We start from the raw sequence: 27,349 nt of genomic DNA, 5'->3' as shown, positions 1-27,349 counted from the left end.
TTGTAAGTCAACCTTAGACCAGCTATCCTAGTAGCGTGGATACGAGCAGTCTTCGGGCTAAACGCTACAGGGCGTGTTAAGCCAGCTGTTATACCATCACATACCCCTTGAACACCAAGTGAAAGGACACCACACAAGTGTTATGAAAATAAACAGTGTATTTATTAGAATCACAACAGCCCTGGTGCTGCAACCGGGCTCGGCTCGTGCCAGAGCTCAATTCACACGATTCCACGCACTCTGACTTCAGGATTGTCAAGGCCTGCCATAGGAGTGACTGATAGGAACTCGGGTGTCCATTTGAGGGTTAGATATAGGGATACTATACCTACAGCAACGGGCGAGTACGCCACGTTGCCCCAGCTGTTGTGCAGCCAGTTGTGTCAGATTTAGATGGCCATCCAGGGGTGGCATAATACATGCTTCCGCCCCTGGTAGGCCCTTGGTACACCGATGCCCTGAGTTACAGGGTCTGACAAGGTGGCCCAGTCCCAATTGGAAATGTACCTAAGGTACATGGAATCCATTTTAGAGAGAGAGCAGTAGGCCTGGGGTCGTGATTGGCAGGGCCCCAGGTCAACTAAGTCGGAAAACCAGCAAAACACCAGGCAAAAAGTCGGGGGTAACCATAGTCAGGTATCTACCTTCCTACAGGTATCTCCACTTTTTTGTAAAGGTTAGTTTCTATTTTTGAATATGTGTTTCAAGGGTTACATTACACTGAAAGGAGGTCTGTCACTCTGTCACAAGGATGTAGTCATCAGTGATGTCATGAGTGATGTCACTGACCATGTCATGAGTGATGTAATATGTGACGTCATCAGCAGTGCATTGCACGCGCAAGTTATAGTGAGTCCAACTAACTATAACGTGGAATTTCAATGGTTTTATGTCAGTAAAATTTCCAGGTAACTATAACTGGTGTGAAACCTATGGTTTTTTCAGTGAATTTAATAGGTTTTTTTAAATGCTAATTCCTAACTATAACTGGTGTGAAACCTATGGTTTATTCAGTGAATTTCATAGGTTTTTTAAATGCTAATTCCTAACTATAAGTCTCACTTTATGAGTAAGACTGTTAACGCTCTAGTGGTTCTTTAGAACACTCTGGTACATTCTATCATTGGGCTATAGTTGCGCTACATATGGCTGATATTTGGGCTACATTTGTTTTTTTTGTCTCTGGTGGCCATCTTTGGGCTACATTGGGCTACATTTGGGCTACATTTGGGCGCTAACATATATATAGCCCAATGTAGCACAATATATATTTATTTGAAAGTTAATTTTCGTAAAAACCACTTGAGTATAGCAAAGGCCCATCGGGCTACCAGTCCCTACAATTTTTCCCTTTTTTTTTTAAAAAATGTTATTTTTTTAAAAATAAATTTGTTGCCTTGAAGCGCTCCCGGTGCACGCCCCGGTGAGTGCCCCGGAGAGCGTACTTGTTTGAAGCGCCCCGGTGCGTGAACCGGGAAGCGTCCTGTTAGCGCCAATGTTGCGAACGAAAACATGATCGTGACGTATCGCGTAGCCGCGTCTGCGTCATACGCACAACGTAAACGCACCCGGAAGCATTCAACGCGTTTACGCGACGCGCCCCGGGACACGCCCCGGGGCACGTAGCGTAAGCGTGTCGGGTCATGTGACCTGAAAATAACACTTTTGATTGGTTCACAACAGTTTTGTTTTCCAAATGATGAAAGACCCCACCTTTTTTCCTCATTTTCACTTTGTTGTTTGAGTGAAGAAGACCTGTATTCTGTGAGAAAAGGCTTCAGTAGTAGCAGCTGCAGGTGCATCTGGACCTCCACCACCACCACAACGACCACCACAAGACCACATTGGTGGTCATGAAGAAGAGGAGGACGAAGAGGAGCAGGAGGAGAGGCAATATCTGCATGAGGACACTCCCCCATACAAACCCAAAGAACATTTTATTTGGGAGTTTTTCAAAATCCCAAGGGGTGCCAAGAAAGTAAATGCAGCAAAGGTCACTTGCCTCATCTGTGACCAAGAACTGTCAAGAGGGAACCCAAATAAAAAATATTCGTTTGGGAACCACACGATGATAAGGCACATGCAGAGGAAGCACCCAAACATATATTCAAGAGCAGAAGTCAGGCAACTGACCTTGAACCCTCCCCAACCTTCTACTTCCAGCACCTCCAACCAACCCACTCCATCCGGTGAAGAGGCTAGGGAGATGGTCCCTAATGTTCAAATCAAGTTTTCCAAATTTAATTTGTTTGCATATATTGCAACAAAAATATATCTTATGGTGAGCAGAGCATCACTTTACTTAATCGAGCTGCAGACAACCATCACTGCAGCAAGCAACCTTAATTTTTTTCTATTTTTTTGCTCCAGTTGAGCTGTTTGCAATTCCCTGTCTTTTGTTTCACCCCAGAAAAACTACAAAAAAAATATAAAATTGTTCTGAAAATCTCCAAGAATTTTTTTTCCAAAAAAAAAAAATATATAAAACAACAAAAAGAAAAAAAACAGTTCTTTTCAGAACCACCTCCCATTTATATAAAATGACTTAAATTTTTAAACTCTGCCATTCTCTTTTCTCCCCGGTGCGCTCCCCGGTGCGCGTACCGGGCGCTCCCCCCGCGCAAATCGAATTTATTTATTTTTTTTTTTTACCCAGTGGGATCCTTTTATAGCCCCCACATCTAACCTAGAGGGTCAGGGGGGTCTACCCTGCCCCCTTATGGTCAATTCCCCCTTTGTTTTGGCCACCTCTTGTGTCTCGATCCTACCGAGACACAAGATGGCGGCCGCTCAGGACTGTTTCGAATGTTTACAGACACCCAAGAACCAATCAGCTTTCTGCACGCAAGTCGCATGTCACGCCCGGAGCGCTCCCCGGAGCGCGTACCGGGGCGCACTTATAGATATATATATTTTTTTTAACCTAAATTACTCAAAATCCACTGGAGCACATGTCTTGAGACATAGCAAAGGCACATCGGGCTACCAGTCCCTACAATTTTGCCAAGTTTGGTGGAAATCCATTCAGCCGTTCGGGCTAAAAGTGAGGTTGACCGCCCTATGGAAATTAACATGGGGAAAACGCGTTTTGGGACCCCCCTTTTATCTCGGCCCCCGCTTGACGCATCCCCCCAAACTTTCAGGGAAGGACCAGAGCTCGACGAGGCCATTTTGAGGAAATTTTCAGGCAGCTTTGTCAACCGGCGCCAAAGTTTTTCCCAATAGAATGTTGCGATTTCCCCATTCAAAATAATCCTAACTATAACTACCTACAGACTCCCAACTCAGCAATCCCCAGCCTATCATGCTTTGTATGTTATGCACATGTGTTAACACCAGGGGCCCAAGGATCGGTAAACAGACTCTGTACAGAACATTGCAAGGGTAAATGCAAGAGGTGACGGTTTAAAAACATTTAAAAACATTCACAAAGTATTTTATTTTATTGAGGTTAAAAAATATATATATATCTATAAGCGCGCCCCGGTACGCGCACCGGGGCGCGAACCAGCGCGCTACGTGAGTTCGCGCGCGGAAACCTGATTGGCTCTCGGGTGTCTGTCAACATTCCAAACAGTCCGGAGCAGCCGCCATCTTGTGTCTCGGTAGGATCGAGACACAAGAGGTGGCAAAAAAAAAGTTGGGAAATGACCAAAAGGGGCAGAGTAGACCCCCCCTGACCCCTTAGGTTTGATGTGGGGGCCATAAAAGGGCCCCGCGGGGGAAAAAAAAAAATTCCGATATGCGCAGGGGGAGCGCTCGATACGCGCACCGGGGAGCGTACCGGGGAGCGTACCATGGGGGAAAAAGAACGACAGAGTTTTTAAAAAATTTAGCCTTTTTTTTATAAATTGGAGGTAGTTCTACAAAGAACTGTTTTTTTTCTTCTTTTTGTTTTATATTTTTTTAATGTTTTTTTGAACATTTTGTACTTTTTTTGGCTTTTATGAACAATTTTATATTTTTTTGTTATTTTTATGGGGAGAAACAAAAAACAGGGAATTGTAAACGGCTCAACTGGAGCAAAAAAAAAATCAGGAAAAAATTATTGTTTTTTGGGGCAATTGTGGTTGTCACCAGCACGGTTGATGAGCTTTATGCTTTGCTCACCATAGGTGATGGTCTTACCACAAAATATACAAGTGATCTTGTATTGCCCAAACTGGGGTTGTATGTTTGAGACCATCTCCATTGTCTCTGGTCCCGATGGAGTGGGTTGCTTTCTTTTGGAGGTGCTGGGTGAAGATTGGGGAGGGTTTGTGGCCAGTTCTCGGACCTCTGCCGCAGCATAGTTGTTGGGATGCCTGCGCTGCATGTGGCGAATCATGGTGTTATTGCCAAATGAGTATTTCTTGTTAGGGTTCCCCCTTGAAAGTTCAGTGCCACAGATTTGGCAAGTCACCTTTGGCGCATTTTTTTTTTGAGGCCACTTGGGATGGAAAAAACTCCCATATAATGTGCTGCTTTGGCCTATTTGGGGTATTATCTTCTGCCAGGAACGTCCTCCTCCCCTCCTCTTCCTCCTCCTCTTCTTCATCTCCACCACTGTGGTGTTGTGGTGGTCCTCTTGGTGTTGGTGGTGGTGGTGGTGGCTGAGATGCTCCTGCTGCTGCTGCTACTGAAGCCATTTTTCAGTCCAAAAAAGTACAGAGAGGTCTTTCAACAGGTCTTCTTCACTCAAAGTACAAAGTGAGAATGAGGAAAAAAGGTGGGGGCTTTCATCATTAGGAAGAAAAACTGTCCTGAACCAATGAAAAGTGTTAATTTCAGGTCACATGACCAGGGCTTTCATCATTTGGAAACCAAAACTGCCCTGCACCAATAAAAAGTGTTATTTTTAGGTCACATGACCCGACGCGCTTACACTACGCGCCCCCGGGCGCATCGCGTAAGCGCGTCGGATGCTTACGTTGCGCGATCGTATGCGCTCGAGTGCTTCTGGGTGAGTTTACGCCGTGCGTATCACGCGGCTACGCGATACGTCACAATGATGTTTTCGTTCGCGGCAAAAGCGCTAACGGGACGCTCACGGGTACGCGCCCTGGTGCGTGCCGCAAGACTGCACTTTCCGGTGCGCTCACCGGGACGCGCACCGGGAGCACTCCAGGGCAAAAAAAAAAAAAACATGAACAACATACATAAAAAAATAGTATTACATAAATATACATTATAAAAAAATATTACATTTCATAGCTATAGAAATTTGCTATTAAAAAACCTTTGAAATTCACTGAAAACACCAAAGGTTTCACACCAGTTATAGTAAGGAATTAACATTTAAAAAACCTATGAAATTCACTGAAAAAACCATAGGTTTCACACCAGTTATAGTTAGTAATTTGCATTTAAAAAACCTATTAAATTCACTGAAAAAACCATAGGTTTCACAACAGTTATAGTTAGCTGGAAATTTTACTGACATAAAACCATTGAAATTCCCACGTTATGGTTAGTTGGACTCACGATAACTTGCCCGCCTGCAATGCACTGCTGATGACGTCACATATTACATCACTCATGACATGGTCAGTGATCTTACAGCCTCTGGACAGCACCATGCCTTCTATCGGCTTCCTTATACCACTTGTTTAGTATATGGTTTGTTGCGCCCCTACGGCAACATTGTAACTCGTGCAACTTAACGTATTTTTCTTAAGAATCTTGTCATGTGCTTAGCCCTCTGATCGCATAAAGAGTTCAGAGGTGTTTGTTAGTTAATAAATATCTTGTTTATTTTCATAACTACCTGTGTGGTGTCCTTTCATTTGGTTTTCAAGGGGTTATATGTGGTAAGCATCTGGCTTCACATGTCAAAAGAGTTTAGCCTAAGACTGCTTTGTCCATTCTACCATTAGGATAGCTGGTCTATAAGGTTGACTTACAACCAATCACAATAAGGGTTGTTTGAACTGATACAAGGTGATCACTAGAACTAGTGAGCATCATATATCAGGCCAACTTCTCACAATGACAACTTTGTTTCCCCAGGATAAGAAACGTATCTCTAGAGTCGCGGAAGCAATGGATAACTATTTTACTCAGTCAATCGTGCATGCTTCGTTTCACCAGAGATGCAGAGAAATAGAGAGACAGTCGTTTTCAATAAAAGTATTTATTGAACAGTCTTCTTTCTCAAGAATCTGAAATTAACTTCTACAATCTCAATAATAGTTCTAAAGTATAAGGCATATAATACAAACAGTATTATAAAGTAGTACTGTAAAAGCATGACATGGTTTCTAAGCCATAAAAGTGCATAAAATGTATAAAATACATACAGTAATAAATAATGATTAAAAGTACTCAACTGGTGCTTCTAAAATAACCCTACCCCTGTGTACCTAACCTAAGTCTAGTACGAGGGAAGTAGTAAGTGAGGAGTAGCTTAAGTTTAGTAGTTCTCTGCCAGGAATCTATTCCAAGAATTCTCTAAGAGGTCTAATCAGCTCCATACCTTGGTGATAGAATAAAGGAGGTCTTGTATCTCTCTCTCAGGACTCGATTTCCCAGATACCCGCAAGGGTAAGCCGGAAACACTGGAGCTGGATTTCTCGGCAAGAGAAAAGACAGTGTCTCTCTCAGTGCGTCAGCTGGAGGGTCGGCTTCCTTCGGCACTTGCTGCTGCAGGGCATCGGGCAAGTAGATAGTCGATCTGCTCCAAACCACTGTGTGTTTGACTGGGCAAACCTGGGCATCTTCATACTTTAAAGGTGCCGAGTTTGACGCATATTTGGACTTAATATCATCACTCAAAGGCTAAATTCTTGGAAAACCCCAGGAGTTCTTGGAGAACTTAATATTCAAGCAGGGGAAAGTTCCTAGCCGCTGAAGGCGGGTTTTTCCAAAAAATCGTTGTTAATTCTCGGAACCTAGTGGAAGTAGCCATGCCGTATTTGGGCTGTGTGGCTTAGACCAAATAGGGTAGTGATTTCTATGCCTATATAAGGATATGATAAAGTGTACCTTTATAAGGGCGTGAATCGGGAAAATTAAACTAGGGGCCTAGATTCGATTACAACAATAGGTGTCTGGTGGGATGGTGCAGTGGAGGCGGCAGTTGAAGTAGGCTGGTCCCATGTTGTGCAGTGCCTTGTATGCATGTGTGAGGAGTTTGAATTGGCAATGTTTGTGTATCGCCAGCCAATGGAGTTCTCTGAGTTGAGGCGTGATGTTGGTGCACCTTGGGAGGTCCAAGATGAGTCTGGCTGCGGCCTTCTGGAGAGTCTGGAAGTGGTGAGGAGAAGGTGTTGGGAGTTCAGGCATGGAATGCATTACAACAGTATAGTCTACTGGTGACTAGGGCTTGTGTTCTTAGGGATCCATTTGAAGATTTATCTGAGAATGCGTAGTATGTGGAAGCAGAAGGAGCTAACTGTGTGCCCCTGTAAGGCCATGTTGAGTTTATGGTCTCTTAGGATGCCCAGGTTTTGTGCATGGTTAATAGGTGATGGTGTTTGGCCAAGCTCTGATGGCCACCGGGTGGAGCCCCCGAGGAAGTTCTTGTTCTCAAAGATCAGCACTTCTGTCTTGTCCAAGTTGAGTTTCAGGTTGCTGTTTTTTACCATTCTGCTACACACATCATGCACTTTGTGAAGTTGGATCTGGCCATGTGGTACTTGTCTGACATCGAGAGGATGAGCTGGGTGTCATTGGTGTAGGACATGGTACTTGCAAAAATGTTCCCAGGGGCCAAAACGTTTGGTGCCTGGGGTGCCCGAGGGCCGCACTGATGCCAGCGGGGTGGCGGTCGGACCAGGGGTTGGGGTAAGGTGGGTTTAAGGGAGAAAAACAATATACATCTAGTGGCTGAATAAAACAATGTGAAACCAGAAACCTAGGATTATTCCTTGTTTCCCTACTTTACCAAATTGCGTGACCCTAGGCAAATGGTTATCTGAAAAAAAGATTAGTTTTCTATCGCCCGGCTCGCTCACTGCGTTCAGAATCCCTTTTCACTGCTGTGGTTCCACGCGTGAGGAAGGCACGCACTGGGGGGCGCTCTTTCAGCCTCAAGGCCTCCCAGTTGTGGAATTCGCTTCCATTGGCACTGCGTAGCACCCCCAACCTGCTTCAATTTAGGAAGAATTTGAAGACGTGGCTTTTTAATCTCTCTGCTTAGGTGGTTTTCTTTTTCCTTCTCTTTCGGGGTCTGTTTTTACTTGTTATGTTGATTTTACACTGTAAGTTGCCTGTGGAAAAGCGCCGGGACACTCTTTTAGAGTAGCCGAGCGCTATAAAAATGCACTTTAACTTAACTTAACTTAACTTTATTTCACTTTCCGTATTTTTGCTCCGTTATCACATACAGAAGGACCTTGAAACACATGGCTTCATGATCTGCGCTGGACAAAACTTCTCCTATGTTTGATTTAATAAACTATAATGTTGTTCAAGTATAATAGAAACCCTAGCAATCCAAAAACTGCACATAACAACTGATTTGCCTCTGTAGTTTGTTGGTGTCAGTATAGAGGGAAAAAAATAATGTTTCTAAATTCATATTTGCAATCTATCACTTTTAAATTAATACTTCTAGATACACTGATATAATCAGTTGTACTAAGGTGAAAAGGTTCTGCATGTTAATGAAATACACTTTCTGAATGAAGAGACTGTCATATTTTTACACTTTTGCTACAACATGTTGCATAAAAAAGATGGTATTTCTAAGGTAAAGCGATGAAGGACTCCCTTGTTGCATCATTTCTTTACCAACAATTACCATTAAGTAAATGCTTGCCTGTTTATTTAAAATCTTGATATTGTTAGTGCTGAACGGAGTAAACCGCAGCCAAGTACTCCTGTTGGAGCTGCATTTAAATGTCAGGAGGGCTCCATGTGGCCCCTGTGTCGTTCTTTGAGTATCAATGGTGTATGAGATGCCCTGAGATCTGATGAAATCAGCGAGTGGTTTCATGTACATGTTGAATAGGGTGGGGCTGAGAGATGATCAGGTCTTTGGGCTCTAATGCATTGGGAGGGAGTCTGATTTGCTGGGTTCTCCTTGTGAGGAAAGAGCATATTCATCTGAGCCTGGAACTTAGATGCCTTTTACATGTAGCCTTTTGATGCGGCTCAGATATCCAGCAGTATGAGGGCTGTGGTTTCTCCTCAATCTGCAAGGGTTCGGATCTCGACTCAGGCATCAATGAGTGCTGTCTCCCTACTGTGGTTGCATTGGAAGTCGGATTGGGAGTGGTTGAGAAAGTCAAAGAGTTCAAGGAAGTTGGTGAATTGCTGGTTGATTGCTTTCTTTATCACCTTAGCTGGGTATGGTTGTAGGGAGATGGGGGGAAGGTAGCTCAGTATGTTGGGGTCTTCTGACCATTTCTTGAGGAGGGCCGTGACTGCAGCATACTTCCAGTCCCAGGGAACATTGCAGGCTCGATGGAAGAGTTGATAATGTGAGTGAGCAATTTGCGGATCACAGGTTCTCCAAGGTTGTAAATGTGATGTGGACATGGGTGCGGGGTCCAGGAGTGCATGGTTTTCATGATAGAAGTGGGGTCTTCCCCTGTGAGTGTTCTCCAGTTGGTTTGATGTCCCATCGAGTGGTCGGTGTGCAGCTTGCTGATAATGTTCTCATGGTTCGGTTGTTTTTTGAAGGTATTATCTTTTCAATTTTGCTTTGAAGTTGTATGGGGAGTTGTTGCTGAGTTCCTGGGACGATATAATGGAGTTGATTGAAGCTTCTGGGGTGGTGAATTCCTTCATGACGGCAAAAATCTCATTGCCACTGTTGGAGCTAGCTTAAATCCAATTTTTGAGGAGTCTTCTTGGCGTCTCTCAGGAGGTGGTGGTAGTACCTTAGGGCAACCTTGTAGGTTGCTTTGGTATCAGCAGTGCAGTTTTACTTCTATATAAGGTTGTATATCTATAGAAACAGCTTCTTTTAAGGTTTTTCTTGTAAAAGGAAGAAATGTAATGCTTCTCAATTGTAAATCAAGTATTGATTATCTGTTGCATGGTTTGTTTACCTTATATCTATCATTTGTGGACTCATTTCTGTCTTAATGCTATGAAGTGAAGGGTGAACAATAAATGGTGCATAGCATGATATATTTCTTTCAGGTAGATCACAGCGTAAAGAATTTGTCTGACACTTCAGATCCAACTTTCCCAGAAGAGCAGATCGAATTCCTAATATATGAGGTGACCACAGGTGCCAAACAAGGAAAAGAAGCAACCGCCTCCCCTCCAGCCCGATGCAGAGAACGGAGAGGCTCAACACAGCAGGGCAAGTCACCTGGTAAGAATGATGTCCCTTGTACACATATGAATTGCTACCTCACTCTGTGCCGGAGATATTTTGGTGAAAACTGATATATTCATTTAGAAACAATATAAATAGAGAAAGAGCTAAAGTGAGAAAACACAGTAGCCTTGGAGAATGTTGCTGAACATTTATTCAAGGATGTTTAGTTCTCATACACAGATAGAACCTGTTCTGTCCATGTATGAAAAAGCCATAAAAATGAGGTTCTATAATTTGTATTGGTCGCTATGCTGTCACCGCCATGCACTGTTCCCTTAAAAGGTCCTTGGCCCCTGCATCTTTCCTTTTATTTTGTAAAACCTTTATCAATATTTATACATAGAGTGCATCTATCTAAGTGTTTTATTGCCAAACATGTTTCTCTACGTGAAATATCTCTTTCCAATATTTGTGCTTAAATTAATGAAGATATTAGATGTAGCATTTACAATATGCGAAACAACAAGGACCCCCTGATACAGATCAATTTCCTGGGTCAGGGCAAATAGCATGTGTGAGTAAAATACCCAGGCAAATTTTTGAAACCAGCAAGTACATGAAAAGTGGCTCAATCCACATTAAAAAAATTATAATACACTATTGCTTGTACACATTAGGATACAAATGTAATACTTATTTCAATAACATGATATTCAGTAAAATCAGTACATAATTATACACAAAGGGTAAAAAGGTTATTTATAACATTATAGCATATGCATGTCTTCAATCATTTAAGTAGTTCATTAATGTAAAAATTATTGGATGGTTTCCTGTTTCATGTCTACGCGTTTCGACACATGTACGTGCCTTCCTCAGGACTGTACCATCGCACTGTAAAAGATATTTTTTTAAAAGATAATTTTACAATATTATATTGCTGTGTACAAAACAACTAGTATAATGACTTTTGTAACATGTGCTAGATATTGGTTGTGTATATAGGTTGATAATACCGCTTATAAACATCTTGGTGCTTAAACAGAGCTGCCATGGACTACATAAAATACAAAGTATAACCATGTCTTTCATTCAATTTTCATGTATACCATTGATAACAGTTATTCAATATAGCATGTTTCGTTTGTAGTGCTATACTATTCATTTCATTCTCATGATTATGGTACATATATCTCAGACGCCTAACTATGACAGAATAAAGACAGATAAAGGAGAGAAAAAAGTACGCAACCTGGTTGATGAGAAAAGGCAACAGAAAAGATGTAAGTGTATTGAGGTTAAGTAGATAGCAGTGTGTTTGTTCGATAAGATAAAGATGAACAGCCATAAGGTTTTGGCTCCACATTAACTGCTATGGTACTATCCTAATCTTCGTTATGCCACATAAAATATAATTTATATGTGGTATAATGATAGGAACTATTCTATCTAGATATGATTTCAGCATATTTTAATGTTGTCAGTAGCCTAACTTTTCTAGCTTTTCTAGTGTTATCCTTATATCCAAGTGGTCTAGTGAATCTCTTTTTTTCCTTTTATTATACCTCTCTTTTAGTTTTTCTATATATTAGACATTCATGTCTAAAATAGACATTCATGTTTCTAGATATCAAAAAAGCTTACCTATTTAAAAAAGAACAAGATTGATAAAAAATAAAGTAGATTCCAAGATGCCTTGTAGGTCGGTATGAGTATCGATAAAAGCCGGATCTGCATTGTGGAGACATTATTCAATGATTAACTCCTGAGACTAAAAAGGATGTGGTTGATAGTCACATTTAATAGGTATGCTTGCCTGACTTTAGAGCAAAGCTCAGATTGACTAGATTTTCAAACTCAGTATGATGATTAGGCGGTCACCTAGATTCAGTAGGCTACTTCATATAGCGGCACAGGATTATTTTAATCAATTCAAATATTTAAGATCACTGTGAATGGATAAAGTGAACCCAATTATTTAAACAGTAGTGTTATTTTAAAATCACTTTATTGGGGTGAACATTAAGCATTTTTATTTCCTAAAACATGAACCTTCATTTACTGCAGTTAGTCACCTTATTTGTGTTCGATCAGTCACGTTGGTTAATTCTATATTATTCTTATTCATAAAAATGCAGGAGCGCATATCTGCTACTTCAGAGTTACTAATTACTGGACCACTTTATTTGCTGCAGCACATGTTCTTTGCTACTGATGTATAAAACGAACGAACCGCTATTACAATACGTAGGATTTGTTTTTTTATTTATATTATTTTTTATATATTGCACACATATTCATTTTATATTCTCTTTTGTATACAACAGTTTTATAACGTAAAAATGTTTCTTACATATTAACATGAAATATACAGATTAATTGCCTGTTTACTCTATTAACTTTACGTTTCCTGCGTTGTTTGTCTTACCGCGTATTGCGGGATATTCCTAATTTTCCTTAGATTTCAGGCCGTATTCGTTATGTATCCAGTACGAGTTAAAAAGGCCGTGGTCACACATCTATAGAAAAGCAAGCATATGTTCACCGGTCACCGGAGGTGTACAGGATATATAGCGATTTTACTTCATAAACGTGACTCTATTATTTACCCAGCTAGTCTTTCGCAGTGCACGACCTGCTTCAGTGATAGCGAATAGTTTTTCCCAGCGGTTTTGCGGCACTTACGATCTAAAACGACAAAGCATGCAGCGCTAGCGTTATGTCCTAAAGATTAAGAAAGGCTTTACGCATTTAGTGTATGGCTGCAATCTTTCTTACCTGTATTCGTATTGTTCAAAGCGGACCGCAAATGGCGGCGGTACAGCGGTATCTGGTATTTCGGCAAAGGGTTTGTCTAACGGTTTCCCATTGGTCTTTATATCGGGACAGCTAATTGGTCCACTTGATGATCTCATACTTCTTAAAGCGACATGGCTCTATGTAGCTAAATGTCCCGTTTTTCTCAGTTGGCAGGAATAAGATCTTTCTATATAATTTATAGAGATGTTCCTGGATTGTTTATGAAATATTTATTTTAAATCTAATTTGAATTTGGTTACTGACTGTTTTGAAGGGGAAATGAATTAGAAAATAAAATGGGTCAATAAAATAAATGCAGACGGCATACCTACTATTAGTATCAAAGATGCAGGGGTCATATTATCAGAGGGGCTATGTATTTACTTACTAATTTTATCATGTATCTAAATTGAAAAGATAAAGACGCAGAGGTATCTATCAGTTTTTATTATAATATAGCATTTATCCACGGTAGATCATTATTTAACCCATTGGTAAATGTCTTAAGAGTAAAGATCCAGTACACCTCTCTTTTTTTCCTAATTTTGTCTCCGCCATTCTTACTGGTCATATGGATCTTTTCTAAAATGCGTCAGCGGATCTGGGACGGGGAATGATGGAAGTCAGAAAAATGGGACACTAGTGGTGCGGTCAGTTTTTTTGTTTTAATTGCAGATCTATGCTCTGTTAAGCGGAGTTTCATAGTTCTTGCGGTTTCTCCAACATAACCTAGGTTACATGGACATAGTAACAAATAAACAATGTTGGTGGTATTACATGTCCATAGTTCTTTGGCCTGTATTACTACTTTATTGAAAGTAAATGTCTCACCTATTATTATGCCATCACAGGACTGACATGAACCACACTTGGAGGTGCCCTTAATGGCATTTTCTCCATTTAGTAATTTCTGTATAAAGGGGACATTATTAGTAGTTCCAAGTGATCTAACCACTAGATCTTTAAGGTTTTTGTTGCGTCGATGCGCAAACATGGGTTTTGGTAGTTTAGGTGTGTAGGTTCCACATTTAATAAGTGCCAATTTGAGTTGATGATCTGCCTAACTGTGTCATTTAGAGGAGAATGTTTTGTTATACAGACCAGCTTTTGTTCTTTCTGTTGTTTATTTGAATTCAGAAGAGCATCGCGGTCAAAATATCGAGCTTGCTTATAAGCTTCACGTATCAAACGATTTGGATATCCGCGAGCGAGGAATTTCTCTCTCATTTTTTCAGCCTGAATGTCATAGTCTTTAATATTTGTGCAGTTTCTCCGCACTCTCAAAAACTGCGAAAAAGGTATCCCATCCTTCTGATTTCTTGGATGGTAGCTACTAAAATGGAGTAGCGTATTCCTTGCTGTTTTCTTAGTATATAAGTCAACCGTTAGATTCTTGAATTCATTCTTAATGTATATGTCAAGGAATTCCACTTTTGTAGCATCAAAATGTGCAGTAAAGCGGAGATTGCTGTCTGCTAAATTGATCCATTCTAGGAATTCTTTCAGAGTCTGTTCCCCATTGGTCCATATAAAGAATATATAGTCAATAAACCGGTACCAATGGGAAACAGACTCATAGAATGGTGCCATCTCGTTGTGTATATAATGGTATTCAAACCTAGACATGTAAATATTGGCTATAGATGGGGCCATTGCTGCCCCCATGCTTACGCCTTTTGTTTGCTGGTACATATGTTCTCCGAATTGGAACACATTTTCTTCAAGTACCACTGATAGACATTCAACATCCAGTGTAACTAACAGATCTTTCTTATTATTATTAGATACTGGGGCAATTATATCAAAGGTTGAACATCTACCTTTTGACAATAAGAAAGATCTGTTAGTTACACTGGATGTTGAATCCCTCTATAGCAGCGGTCTTCAATCTGTGGGGCGCGACCCCCAGGGGGGTCGTGGAGCCCTGGGAAGGGGGTCACAGATTCTGTCAGAGCAGGCAGTTCCTGGCATTGGGCTGATCGAAGGTGCTCACGCGGAGGCCTAATTCACACCGAGGGGTGAAAAACATCAACGCCTCATTAACAAGTAAAAGGTCTTTTAAAAACCTTTCAAGTACTTGGGTGTGACTGTGTGTGTGTCCCTGAAGCTGTTTCAGCCTGGCTCAAATACTCGAGCTGGGGGGAGCTGTGTGGGGGGGGGGGGGGAGGGGGGGGGGGCTGGGTGAGTGGCTGTAGTGTAGCCCTTTGAGTTCAATGGATGTTGCGCACCTGGAGCTGTGGGTCCCATGACACGTCCCCCGCCCCCAGCAGGGAGGCACAGAGATGCCCTCCTGTGAGCAGGAAAGAAGAAGGACGACAACGCAGAGAGATACTGATCCCCCCCTATCCCCCCATGAGAGAGGCACAGAAAAGGTGGGTGGATGAATGATGGGTGGATGGATGGATGTAAGCCTGAAGGATGGATGGATGTGGATGGATGTAAGGTTGAAGGATGGATGGATGTGGATGGATGAAAGGCTGAAGGATGGATGGATGGATGTGTGAAAAGGTGGGTGGATGAATGCTTGGTGGATGGATGGATGTAAGGCTGAAGGATGGATGGATGTGTGAAAAGATGGGTGGATGAATGATGAGTGGATGGATGAATGAAAGGGTGGATGGATGTATATATGGAAGGATGAAAGGGTGGATGGATGAAGGATAGATGGGTGAAGGATAGATGTATGGATGGAAGAATGAAAGGGTGGACGGATGAAGGATGGATGGATGAAAGGGTAGATGGTTGAATGATGGATGGATGGATGTGTAAAAAGATGGGTGGATGAATGATGGGTGAATGGATGGATGAAAGGGTGGATGGATGAAGGATAGATTGGTGAAGGATAGATGTATGGATGGAAGGATGAAAGGGTGGACGGATGAAGGATGTATGGATGGATGTGTGAAAAGGTGGGGGATGAATGATGGGTAGATGGATGAAAGGGCGGGTGGATGGATGTATGGATGAAAGGGTGGATGGATGATGGATGGGAGGATGAAAGAGTTGATGGATGAAGGATGGATGTATGGATGGGAAGATGAAAGGGTGGATGGATGTATGAATGGATAGAAGGTTGCATGGATGTGTGAAAAGGTGGGTGGATGAATGATGGGTGGATGGAAGGAAGGGTGGATGATTAATGGATGGATGTATGGATGGAAGGGTGGATGGATGAAGGATGGATGTATGGATGGAAGGATGAAAGGATGGATGGATGGATGTGTGAAAGTGTGGGTGGATGAATGATGGAGGGATGTGATGAGGTCTAACAGGCGCATTTATGGTTGTCAAAAGTTGATGATGAGGAGTACCAGTTTCTAGAAACTTTTGTCGGAAGGGGGTCCTTACGCCTAAAAAGGTTTTACAAGGGGGTCTCGGCATCAAAAAGTTTGAAGACCTCTGCTCTATAGCAACATTCCCCAAAGTGGAGCTATAGAGGCGACCAGCTGGTTTATTGACCTGCATAAGATTCCATGCAATAAACCTTTTATCCTTCAATGTCTATCAGTGGTACTTGAAGAAAATGTGTTCCAATTCGGAGAACATATGTACCAGCAAACAAAAGGCGTAAGCATGGGGGCAGCAATGGCCCAATCTATAGGCAATATTTACATGGCTAGGTTTGAATACCATCATATACACAACAAGATGGCACCATTCTATGAATCTGTTTCCCATTGGTACCGGTTTATTGACTATATATTCTTTATATGGACCAATGGGGAACAGACTCTGAAAGAATTCCTAGAATGGATCAATTTAGCAGACAGCAATCTCCGCTTTACTGCACATTTTGATGCTACAAAAGTGGAATTCCTTGACATATACATTAAGAATGAATTCAAGAATCTAACGGTTGACTTATATACTAAGACAACAGCAAGGAATACGCTACTCCATTTTAGTAGCTACCATCCAAGAAATCAGAAGGATGGGATACCTTTTTCGCAGTTTTTGAGAGTGCGGAGAAACTGCACAAATATTAAAGACTATGACATTCAGGCTGAAAAAATGAGAGAGAAATTCCTCGCTCGCGGATATCCAAATCGTTTGATACGTGAGGCATATAAGCGAGCTCGATATTTTGACCGCGATGCTCTTCTGAATTCAAATAAACAACAGAAAGAACAAAAGCTGGTCTGTATAACAAAACATTCTCCTCTAAATGACACAGTTAGGCAGATCATCAACTCAAATTGGCTCTTATTAAATGTGGAACCTACACAACCTAAACTACCAAAACCCATGTTTGCGCATCGACGCAACAAAAACCTTAAAGATCTAGTGGTTAGATCACGTTTCAGTGGAACTACTAATAATGTCCCCTTTATACAGAAATCACTAAATGGAGAAAATGCCATTAAGGGCACCTCCATGTGTGGTTCATGTCAGTCCTGTGATGGCATAATAATAGGTGAGACATTTACTTTCAATAAAGTAGTAATACAGGCCAAAGAACTATGGACATGTAATACCACCAACATTGTTTATTTGTTACTATGTCTATGTAACCTAGGTTATGTTGGAGAAACCGCAAGAACTATGAAACTCCGCTTAACAGAGCATAGATCTGCAATTAAAACAAAAAAACTGACCGCACCACTAGTGTCCCATTTTTCTGACTTCTATCATTCCCCGTCCCAGATCCGCTGGCGCATTTTTAGAAAAGATCCATATGACCAGTAAGAACGGCGGAGACAAAATTAGGAAAAAAAGAGAGGTGTACTGGATCTTTACTCTTAATACATTTACCCATGGGTTAAATACTGATCTACCGTGGATAAATGCTATATTATAATAAGAACTGATAGATACCTCTGCCTCTTTATCTTTTCAATTTAGATACATGATAAAATTAGTAAGTAAATACATAGCCCCTCTGATAATATGACCCCTGCATCTTTGATACTAATGGTAGGTATGCCGTCTGCATTTATTTTATTGACCCATTTTATTTTCTAATTCATTTCCCCTTCAAAACAGTCAGTACCCAAATTCAAATTAGATTTAAAATAAATATTTCATAAACAATCCAGGAACATCTCTATAAATTATTTAGAAAGATCTTATTCCTGCCAACTGAGAAAAACGGGACATTTAGCTACATAGAGCCATGTCGCTTTAAGAAGTATGAGATCATCAAGTGGACAAATTAGCTGTCCCGATATAAAGACCAATGGGAAACCGTTAGACAAACCCTTTGCCGAAATACCAGATACCGCTGTAACGCCGCCATTTGCGGTCCGCTTTGAACAATACGAATACAGGTAAGAAAGATTGCAGCCATACACTAAATGCATAAAGCCTTTCTTAATCTTTAGGACATAACGCTAGCGCTGCATGCTTTGTTGTTTTAGATCGTAAGTGCCGCAAAACCGCTGGGAGAAACCTGTGGCTATCACTGAAGCAGGTCGTGCACTGCGAAAGACTAGGTGGGTAAATAATAGAGTCACGTTTCTGAAGTAAAATCGCTATATATCCTGTACACCTCCGGTGACCGGTGAACATATGCTTGCTTTTCTATAGGTGTGTGACCACGGCCTTTTTAACTCGTACTGGATACATAACGAATACGGCCTGAAATCTAAGGGAAATTAGGAATATCCCGCAATACGCGGTAAGACAAACAACGCAGGAAACGTAAAGTTAATAGAGTAAACAGGCAATTAATCTGTATATTTCATGTTAATATGTGAGAAACATTTTTACGTTATAAAACTGTTGTATACAAAAGAGAATATAAAATGAATATGTGTGCAATATATAAAAAATAATATAAATAAAAAAACAAATCCTACCTATTGTAATAGCGGTTCGTTCGTTTTATACATCAGTAGCAAAGAACATGTGCTGCAGCAAATAAAGTGGTCCAGTAATTAGTCAACTCTGAAGTAGCAGATATGCGCTCCTGCATTTTTATGAATAAGAATAATATAGAATTAACCAACGTGACTGATCGAACACAAATACGGTGACCAACTGCAGTAAATGAAGGTTCATGTTTTAGGAAATAAAAATGCTTAATGTTCACCCCAATAAATTGATTTTAAAATAACACTACTGTTTAAATAATTGGGTTCACTTTATCCATTCACAGTGATCTTAAATATTTGAATTGATTGAAATAATCCTGTGCCGCTATATGAAGTAGCCTACTGAATCTAGGTGACCACCTAATCATCATACTGAGTTTGAAAATCTAGTCAATTTGAGCTTTGCTCTAAAGTCAGGTAAGCATACTTATTAAATGTGACTATCAACCACATCCTTTTTAGTCTCAGGAGTTAATCATTGAATAATGTCTCCACAATGCAGATCCGGCTTTTATCGATACTCATACCGACCTACACGGCATCTTGGAATCTACTTTATTTTTATCAATCCTGTCCTTTTTTAATTAGGTAAGCTTTTTTGATATCTAGAAACATGAATGTCTATTTTAGACATGAATGTCTAATATATAGAAAAACTAAAAGAGAGGCATAATAAAAGGAAAAAAAGAGATTCCCTAGACCACTTGGATATAAGGATAACACTAGAAAAGCTAGAAAAGTTAGGCTACTGACAACAATAAAATATGCTGAAATCATATCTAGATAGAATAGTTCCTATCATTATACCACATATAAATTATATTTTATGTGGCATAACGAAGATTAGGATAGTACCATAGCAGTTAATGTGGAGCCAAAACCTTATGGCTGTTCATCTTTATCTTATCGAACAAACACACTGCTATCTATTTAACCTCAATACACTTACATCTTTTCTGTTGCCTTTTCTCATCAACCAGGTTGGGTTCTTTTTTCTCTCCTTTATCTGTCTTTATTCTGTCATAGTTAGGCGTCTGAGATATATATACCATAATCATGAGAAGGAAATGAATAGTATAGCACTACAAACGAAACAGGCTATATTGAATAACTGTTATCAATGGTATACATGAAAATTGAATGAAAGACATGGTTATACTTTGTATTTTATGTAGTCCATGGCAGCTCTGTTTAAGCACCAAGATGTTTATAAGCGGTATTATCAACCTATGTACACAACCAATATCTAGCACATGTTACAAAAGTCATTATACTAGTTGTTTTGTACACAGCAATATAATATTGTAAAATTATCTTTTTTTAAAATATCTTTTACAGTGCGATGGTACAGTCCTGAGGAAGTCACGTACATGTGTCGAAACGCGTAGACATGAAACAGGAAACCATCCAATAATTTTTACATTAATGAACTACTTAAATGATTGAAGACATGCATATGCTATAATGTTATAAATAACCTTTTTACCCTTTGTGTATAATTATGTATTGATTTTACTGAATATCATGTTATTGAAATAAGTATTACATTTGTATCCTAATGTGTACAAGCAATAGTGTATTATCATTTCTTTAATGTGGATTGAGCCACTTTTCATGTGCTAGCTGGTTTCAAAAATGTGCCTGGGTATTTTACTCACACAAGATGTAGCATTTACTCCTTTTTTTGTATAAATGTCACCAGAATAAATAAGCAACATGAACCCTAGGCTGTAATGATATTTTTTAATCTTCACTTTGCAAAGACAAATCATGCATTAAATAGACTGTTTATTACTGCACTGAAGATACCTACGATGTAGAACTAAGATTACAAGTAACATTTCCTTCTGCATTTGAGGATTTTCACTGATATTCTTACACACTGACAGCAAACAGCAGGAAAAAGAACGGTTTAATAACAGTCAGAGCCTAATCTGCAGAGATTCATAATAGCAGCTTGGCCCACTAAATTGTCAGCTCTTGATTCCTCATATTAAAACTAGGGTTTAGTGAAAGTGTAGTTAGAGACCTATTCAGCTGCCTTTTAAATCTTTGCTACTGGGAATACCTTAACCAGGCTGCAGTATCTGCCTTCCTTCGTGTAGAATTAACTCTAGGTTTGCCAGAAAGGAGTTTGGTGGCTGAATGCTAATAAAGGACAATGCACAGGACTACCCATCTGGCAATGGCTTGTTTGGAGAAGGCCATGCCAATACAGAGAGGGCCATAATTGACAAAGAGCTAGTTAATATTATGTAAAATTGTGGTCCTTTCTAGATAAAATCTCAAGACTTTTCTGACATCAAGAGTGAAGAGAGGAGAGGTAAAACTCTAGTATTAGATCTTTCATAATTTCACATGCTTGAATCATTCTGTCAAGGAAGTGGTAGTCCCGCTGTATAACTAGAAAGCAGTACAATGTTAAACATAGTCTAGAAGGGCTAGACAACATTCACTCCAGTATCTTATCCACATCATAAAAAAAGAATCAAACTCCAGCTAATCAAGTTGGGTTGCAGCACCCTATAGAACACTCCCCTCAGAGGTTTCCTTCCCACAGATTTTCTACCACACATTGTGTGATGGAGTCTCTATGAGCTCCCCTACATTTAACCTCTACAGAGGCTACCCAGGATATCAGTCTACTAAAAAAGGCTTTTCAGGCCTTGTGGTACTTATGGAAAAAAGAGGCTCCATTCAAAAAATCCACATAAGGGTTCCATTTACTGCCTTCATCCCTCTATTAAGGTAAAAGACTCAGCGACATCTGCTAAACTTTTTCTTCTAAAATTTCATGTCATTTCCTGTGATTTTTTGTACATAAAGGAGATCAGAACTGCTTTACCCTTACGACGCAACGCTTCATCAGTCCTGTTGAGGGATTCTTTGCTTCCAAGCTGTTTACTGAGTCCTGGTTCCAGTCCTGTAGTGCCTTACTGTCCTGCTCCGGTTGGTGCCGCTTCCTGTAGCCCTGTTTCTTGCTCCAGCATCTTTCCACCATCTGGAGATTTTTTACCAAGTTGGATTTTTCCTCCATATTGGGGCTTTTTATGGAAGTCACTATCTGCTCAGGCTCTTCCTAGCATTCGCACATTGTGGTTATTGGAAGGGGTCGCCCATACGTCTGGTAAAGGAAGGCCATGAAGACCTCGGCTATCCGCTCTCATCGAACTTAAAGGTCCTCACCCTAGCAGGGGCCTCCTGAGCTTGACAAGTGCAATATCAACTAAAAGAAGTCTATGAAGACAACATCAACAACAGCAACGATGTTGAGGGTCACATCTACCATTGCACCGTTGACAACAATTTCATCTACTTATATGACCACCTCGACTACAACAACATACTGGCGATGGTAGGATCAACTACATTGTCAACAAAGAGACAGACAATTACACCGCCGACAACAGGAGTAGCAACACTGACGAGGAAATGGCCGAACACATCAATGAATACATCTTCTGCAAGGGATAAAATACCTTCAGGGAAAGGGAAAACAATATTGTTCCCATTAAAGCCTGAGCATACCTCCCCCCATTAAGGTATCACCTCTTGCTCCAAGTCATTTTCTGAATGAGGACGATTCAGAAGAGGGGCCTTTTGGACCTGCTGATATTCCTTTAGAATTAAACGCAAATTTTCAATAAGAAGAGGAAGGTGATGAATATTTAGAGGAGGACTATTACTCTTCTCAAACAGAACTATGTGCTATTAAACCCATCCAATGTATGGATCATTACCAACCCTACACTGACAGCAGTTTCAAGTAGGCATCATGCAGGTGCCAAGAGCTTTAGCTGGAGACTTAAACCTTATGTTGGAGGGCTATTATCAAAGGTTTCTAGAGCATCCAAAGTATACTTCACCTAGACAACCATTTAGGTCTTCGCAATCTCTGATGTCCAACCAATTAGTCAGCAAACGCCTCATAATTTCCCAACTCAACATACACATAAAATAACACCAGGGTCGAGCCTTGCTATTCCCCCAGTGGATCAGAATAAGTCCACTGATTAAAAAGAGAAGAAGGTGAAGTACCGGAGTATCGGGATGTGCCTAATGAATGAGATGACTATTTATTCTCAGTTCCATTGCTACTTTAACCACAATCTGTGAATTCACGTCTTGCTGGCTTTGAAGTATTCCAGAATCTGCTGGAAAGAGTGGCAAAGAGTTCTGATTTGTCAATGCCTGCAAAATAGTTCAATTGTTTCTTATATGGTTTTAAAGAGTCTTCTAGGAAGTCAGTAAGAGCAATCCCTATTGTGAATTTCATTTGGGACGATGCGTTAAAGTCATGAATAATTCTGCAACCATCACACCCGCTTGTTTCATTGGACACTGAAAACCAGTTTCAATGAAAACACAAGCTGCCTAATTCTGATCTAAAAATCCTTCCACACCCATCTCTATGCCACCTGATAGAGAGTGTAGGCGATTAGACAATACAGGGAAAGGTTTCTCTACTATGTTGGCTATTATGGTTAGAGCAGCCAGTTCCTTAGCTATCCTTGTTAGCTACAACTGACAGATGTGGTCAGGCATTACAACATGCATGAATGGTTTACCAGAGGATGCTAAATCTGAAGCAAAAAATATCCTACAAGAGGGTGAAAGAACTCTATCAGGGATAATAGATTGTGTGATGGAGATTGTTTCTACAAAATTTCATCAGTTGGCTGAAGTGGTCTCATCTCTGGAGATGGATGGTTGAAGGCCAATACTCTCAGGCCCGAAAGTCCAAAGAAACATCTTAAACATGTCATATGACCAGGTGGCATTATTTGGGAAAGGTCATTCGGTAATTTACAGCCCAGACAGATGCACTTTCACGAAGCAAGGGGCAGAAGGCTGTATCAAACATAGCAGTACCAGCCCTTTCGACAGCAGTATTGACTGCAGTACCCTCAATAACTATACAGGCAGCCACTACTAGCAGCCTACACCAAGGAAAAACTGAGAAGAAAACAAGGTCCCAAATAAAGGAATAGTTGACAAAGACAGTGATGAAGTGAAAGCACCTTCCACTTTTATGTTGTCCTCAATGACACTCAGGGGGTCGAATCTCTAAATATTTAAAAGAGTGGCCATCAATAACATATGTTGGATTTTAGATCTTAGATCTAATGACCAATAGTCATACTTTTGAATCCAATAAACAAACACCAAACTGTCTCCACAAATAAAAAAAACCTGCATCATCTCCTTATTCTCAAATAAGAGATATTAACCATGGCAGCAAAGTATCTATAGAAAACATTCCCCACAACCAGAAGAGAATGGGTCGGTAAAATGGAGACCCATTTTGGATCTGTAAGATCTAGACAAATATTTAAAAAAACAATCATTTTGCATTGTTACTCTTTAGAACATCCTTCAGCTCCTCAACCATGTACACTATATAACAAAATTAGATCTCCATGATTCCTACTTTTATATCCCGATTTGCCTAAAACACCACAAATTCTTAAGATTTGATGTGGCCGGCACACACTATCAATCAAAATTCTCCCTTTTGGACTAAAATCAACCACTCACATTTTTACGAAAGGCCTCGCTACATTAGCTACATAATGAAGACAGAAAAGCACCAGGTATTCCAATACTTCGATGATAGGTTGGTAAAAGCACCTTCTCATCAAGCAGCAACTGAACCTGTTCAACAAACTGAGCCTTACTGTCAATCCGAAATCGTGTTCACTCCTACTGTCAAGGACTACAGCATTCCTCGGTGCTATTCTAGGCACCATGCGGGACAAACCATACCCAACAGTCGAAAGGAGAACCAAGCTCAGACTCCTAGCAAAAGAGTAACTAATACCATTAAAATTTTCTGGCACAAGTCCCTTGTTTGGATGATGTTGTCATGCATTCCTTTGGTGCCACTTTGCCATTTTTGAATGAGACCTCTGCAGGAAGAACGGACTACTTTTCCTCGAAAATCTTAGCCGCCGAGAACCAGCCCAGAGAAATCTTCTCTACAGTCCACAATCTTGCTTACTCCGATAGAACCACCATCAAACCTCCCCCGTCACAGTCTCTATGCGACTCCCTGAACACCTACTTCTTGGACAAGATCGCAAAAATCAAAGCCAATATCCCTTCCCCTTCTCCCTCTTTTCTCAATCCCCCTTGTCCTCCTGCAGAGGCTCGTCTTGACTCATTTCCCCTCCTAACGGAAGAATCCTTTCTTTCCCTTCTCCCGTTGGTCAATTCAGGATCCCCTCTAGACCCGTGCCCTGCTCACATCCTCAGGCACATCTTCACGACCTGTGTGCTACCCCCGCTCACCTTTCTCAACAGCTCCCTGTCTCAGGGCGTTGTTACCCCAACTCTAAAAACAGCTATAATTCTTCCCATCCTTAAAAAACCTGGCGCTGACCCCTCTGCTCCCGTCAACTATCGTCCTATCTCTCTACTACCCTTTTTAGGGAAAGTATTGATATTTGATATTTGATATTTATTGGCATTTGTAGAGCACTAACTTTCGCTCCGGAGGGAGCATCTTGGCGCTGAGCACACAGAAGATCGTCTAGGGGTGCATGGATCAAATAGCTGCGAGGACTGAGGAGTCAGACTGAGAATAAATCCAGGTTTTCAGAAATTTCCTGAATAGGCTTTCTGAGGGTGCGTGCCTGAGGTTGGGGGGGAGACGGTTCCATGCCTTGGCCGCCAGAAGGGAGAAGGTCTTTCCACCCTTGGATTTTAGTTTTATGCGGGGTTCCGAAATGAAATTGGCGCCAGATGACCTCAAGCAGCGGATAGGAATGTAGTGCTGGAAGCGCTTGGTCAGGTAAGATGGACCCAAGCCCCTGTTTGCTTTGAATACAGTGACTAGGAGCTTGAATAAGATTCTCTTATGGAGGGGCAGCCAATGAAGGGTGTTGAGGGCTGCAGAGGCTGAGGACCTACGGGGGAGTTTCAAAACAAGCCTGGCTGCTGCATGTTGGACACTCTGCAGCTTTTTCAGAGAGGACTTCTTGATGCCTGCTAGGAGGCCGTTACAATAATCCAGCCGGGAGAGGATAAGCGCCACCGCGACTGATTTCCTGGCTGTGATGGGCAGAAAATTGAAAAATTTCTTTAATTGCCTGATCAGGCTGAAACAGCGCCCAGCGGTAATGCGTACATGTTCATCGAAGCTGAGGGAAGCGTCAAATTGAACGCCCAAGTTGCGGGCTGAAGCAACCGCGCTTGGCGGTGCTTCGGAGTTATGAGGCCACCAGTCTTTGGGGGAAAAGAATGTACCTAGAGGAATTATTTCTGTTTTGGCGCTGTTACATTTTAAATGATGCAAATTAAGCCAAGAAAAGCCAAGAAAAGACTTCTGACAGACAGTTTTGGAATCTGATAGCAGCATCGGGAAGTTTTTTATCGATAGTGACGACAAGCTGAGTGTCGTCAGCGTAGGATGTCACGAGAATCCCATGTGACTCGTTCAACGTGAGGAGGGGGGCCATATATACATTGAAAAAGAGGGGGCTCAGAATGGAACCCTGGGGTACCCCCGAGATGATGGATCGTTCATCGGAAAGAAAGGGGCCCAAGGAGACCGTTTGAGAGCGATTGGACAGGAATGAGGTTATCCAGGCATTATATTGGAACGACATGTGACCAGAGCGCTCACCGCCTACGTGGAAGAAAACCGAGTATTAGCCCCCCGTCAGGCCGGATTTCGCCCCGCTCACTCCACCGAGTCTGTGGTGTTATCCGTCCTCGATAACCTTAGAGAAGGCATGGACACCAACCTTCCCCTTGGTCCTCCTTGACCTCTCCGCCGCTTTCGACACGGTGGACCACTCCATTTTACTCTCCCATGTTGGGGCAGCTGGGGTCGGCGGTTCGGCCCTGGTCTGGCTGTCCTCCTTCCTAAGGGACCGCACCCAAGCGGTGCGCCTGGGCGACTTCTCGGCTGAACCACGTAAGGTTCCATGCGGGGTCCCTCAAGGCTCCTCCCTTTCCCCACTACTGTTCAATCTATACATAGCCCCCCTCATCTATGCTCTTCAGCAAATGGAGGTCTCCGTATATAACTATGCGGATGACCCCCAGCTTATATTTTCCCTATCTCAATCTCCTGATCCCATGTCTAACTTTCAATCTATTATGATCTTCATCCGGGACTGGATGAATTACAACCACCTGAAATTAAATCCGGACAAAACCGAACTGGTTTTGACAGGTGGTTGCACCAGTCCCTGGTCCCCCCTCTTTTGGCCCCCCTCCCTTGGTCCCCCTCCTTCTCCCTCTTCCGCCGTTAAAACGCTCGGTATTCAGCTTAACGATCAACTCACTCTGCACTCCCAGGTGAGCTCAATGGTGTCCTCTTCTTTCCTTTCACTCCGCACTATCCGCAAGGTCTCCTGCTTCTTCTCCTTCCCTGCTCTAAAACTTATTGTACTAGCTATGGTCATCTCTCGATTAGACTTTGGCAACGCCCTATACTGCGGCATTCCCGCATACAACGTACGACGGCTACAACTGGTTCAGAACCAGGCCGCTCGTCTAGTCTACAACTTGGCCAAATCCCATCACGTCACCC

General features: G+C 41.5%; 1 protein-coding gene across 1 annotated transcript in view; it reads left to right on the top strand.

Annotated features, from left to right (window-relative positions):
- Positions 1 to 27,349, top strand: part of HSF5 (heat shock transcription factor 5) — a 1,034,495-nt gene that overhangs the window by 685,726 nt on the left and 321,420 nt on the right. Inside the window, exon 5 of the mRNA XM_086958490.1 lies at positions 10,072 to 10,249. Coding sequence (XP_086814616.1) covers positions 10,072 to 10,249 — 178 coding nt within the window. The remainder of the gene's footprint in view (positions 1 to 10,071; positions 10,250 to 27,349) is intronic.

This window comes from Lissotriton vulgaris, chromosome 2_1 (genome assembly GCF_964263255.1).
Source record: "Lissotriton vulgaris chromosome 2_1, aLisVul1.2, whole genome shotgun sequence".
NCBI classification, from domain to species: Eukaryota; Metazoa; Chordata; class Amphibia; order Caudata; family Salamandridae; genus Lissotriton; species Lissotriton vulgaris.
This window is presented reverse-complemented; position numbering and strand designations above follow the sequence as displayed.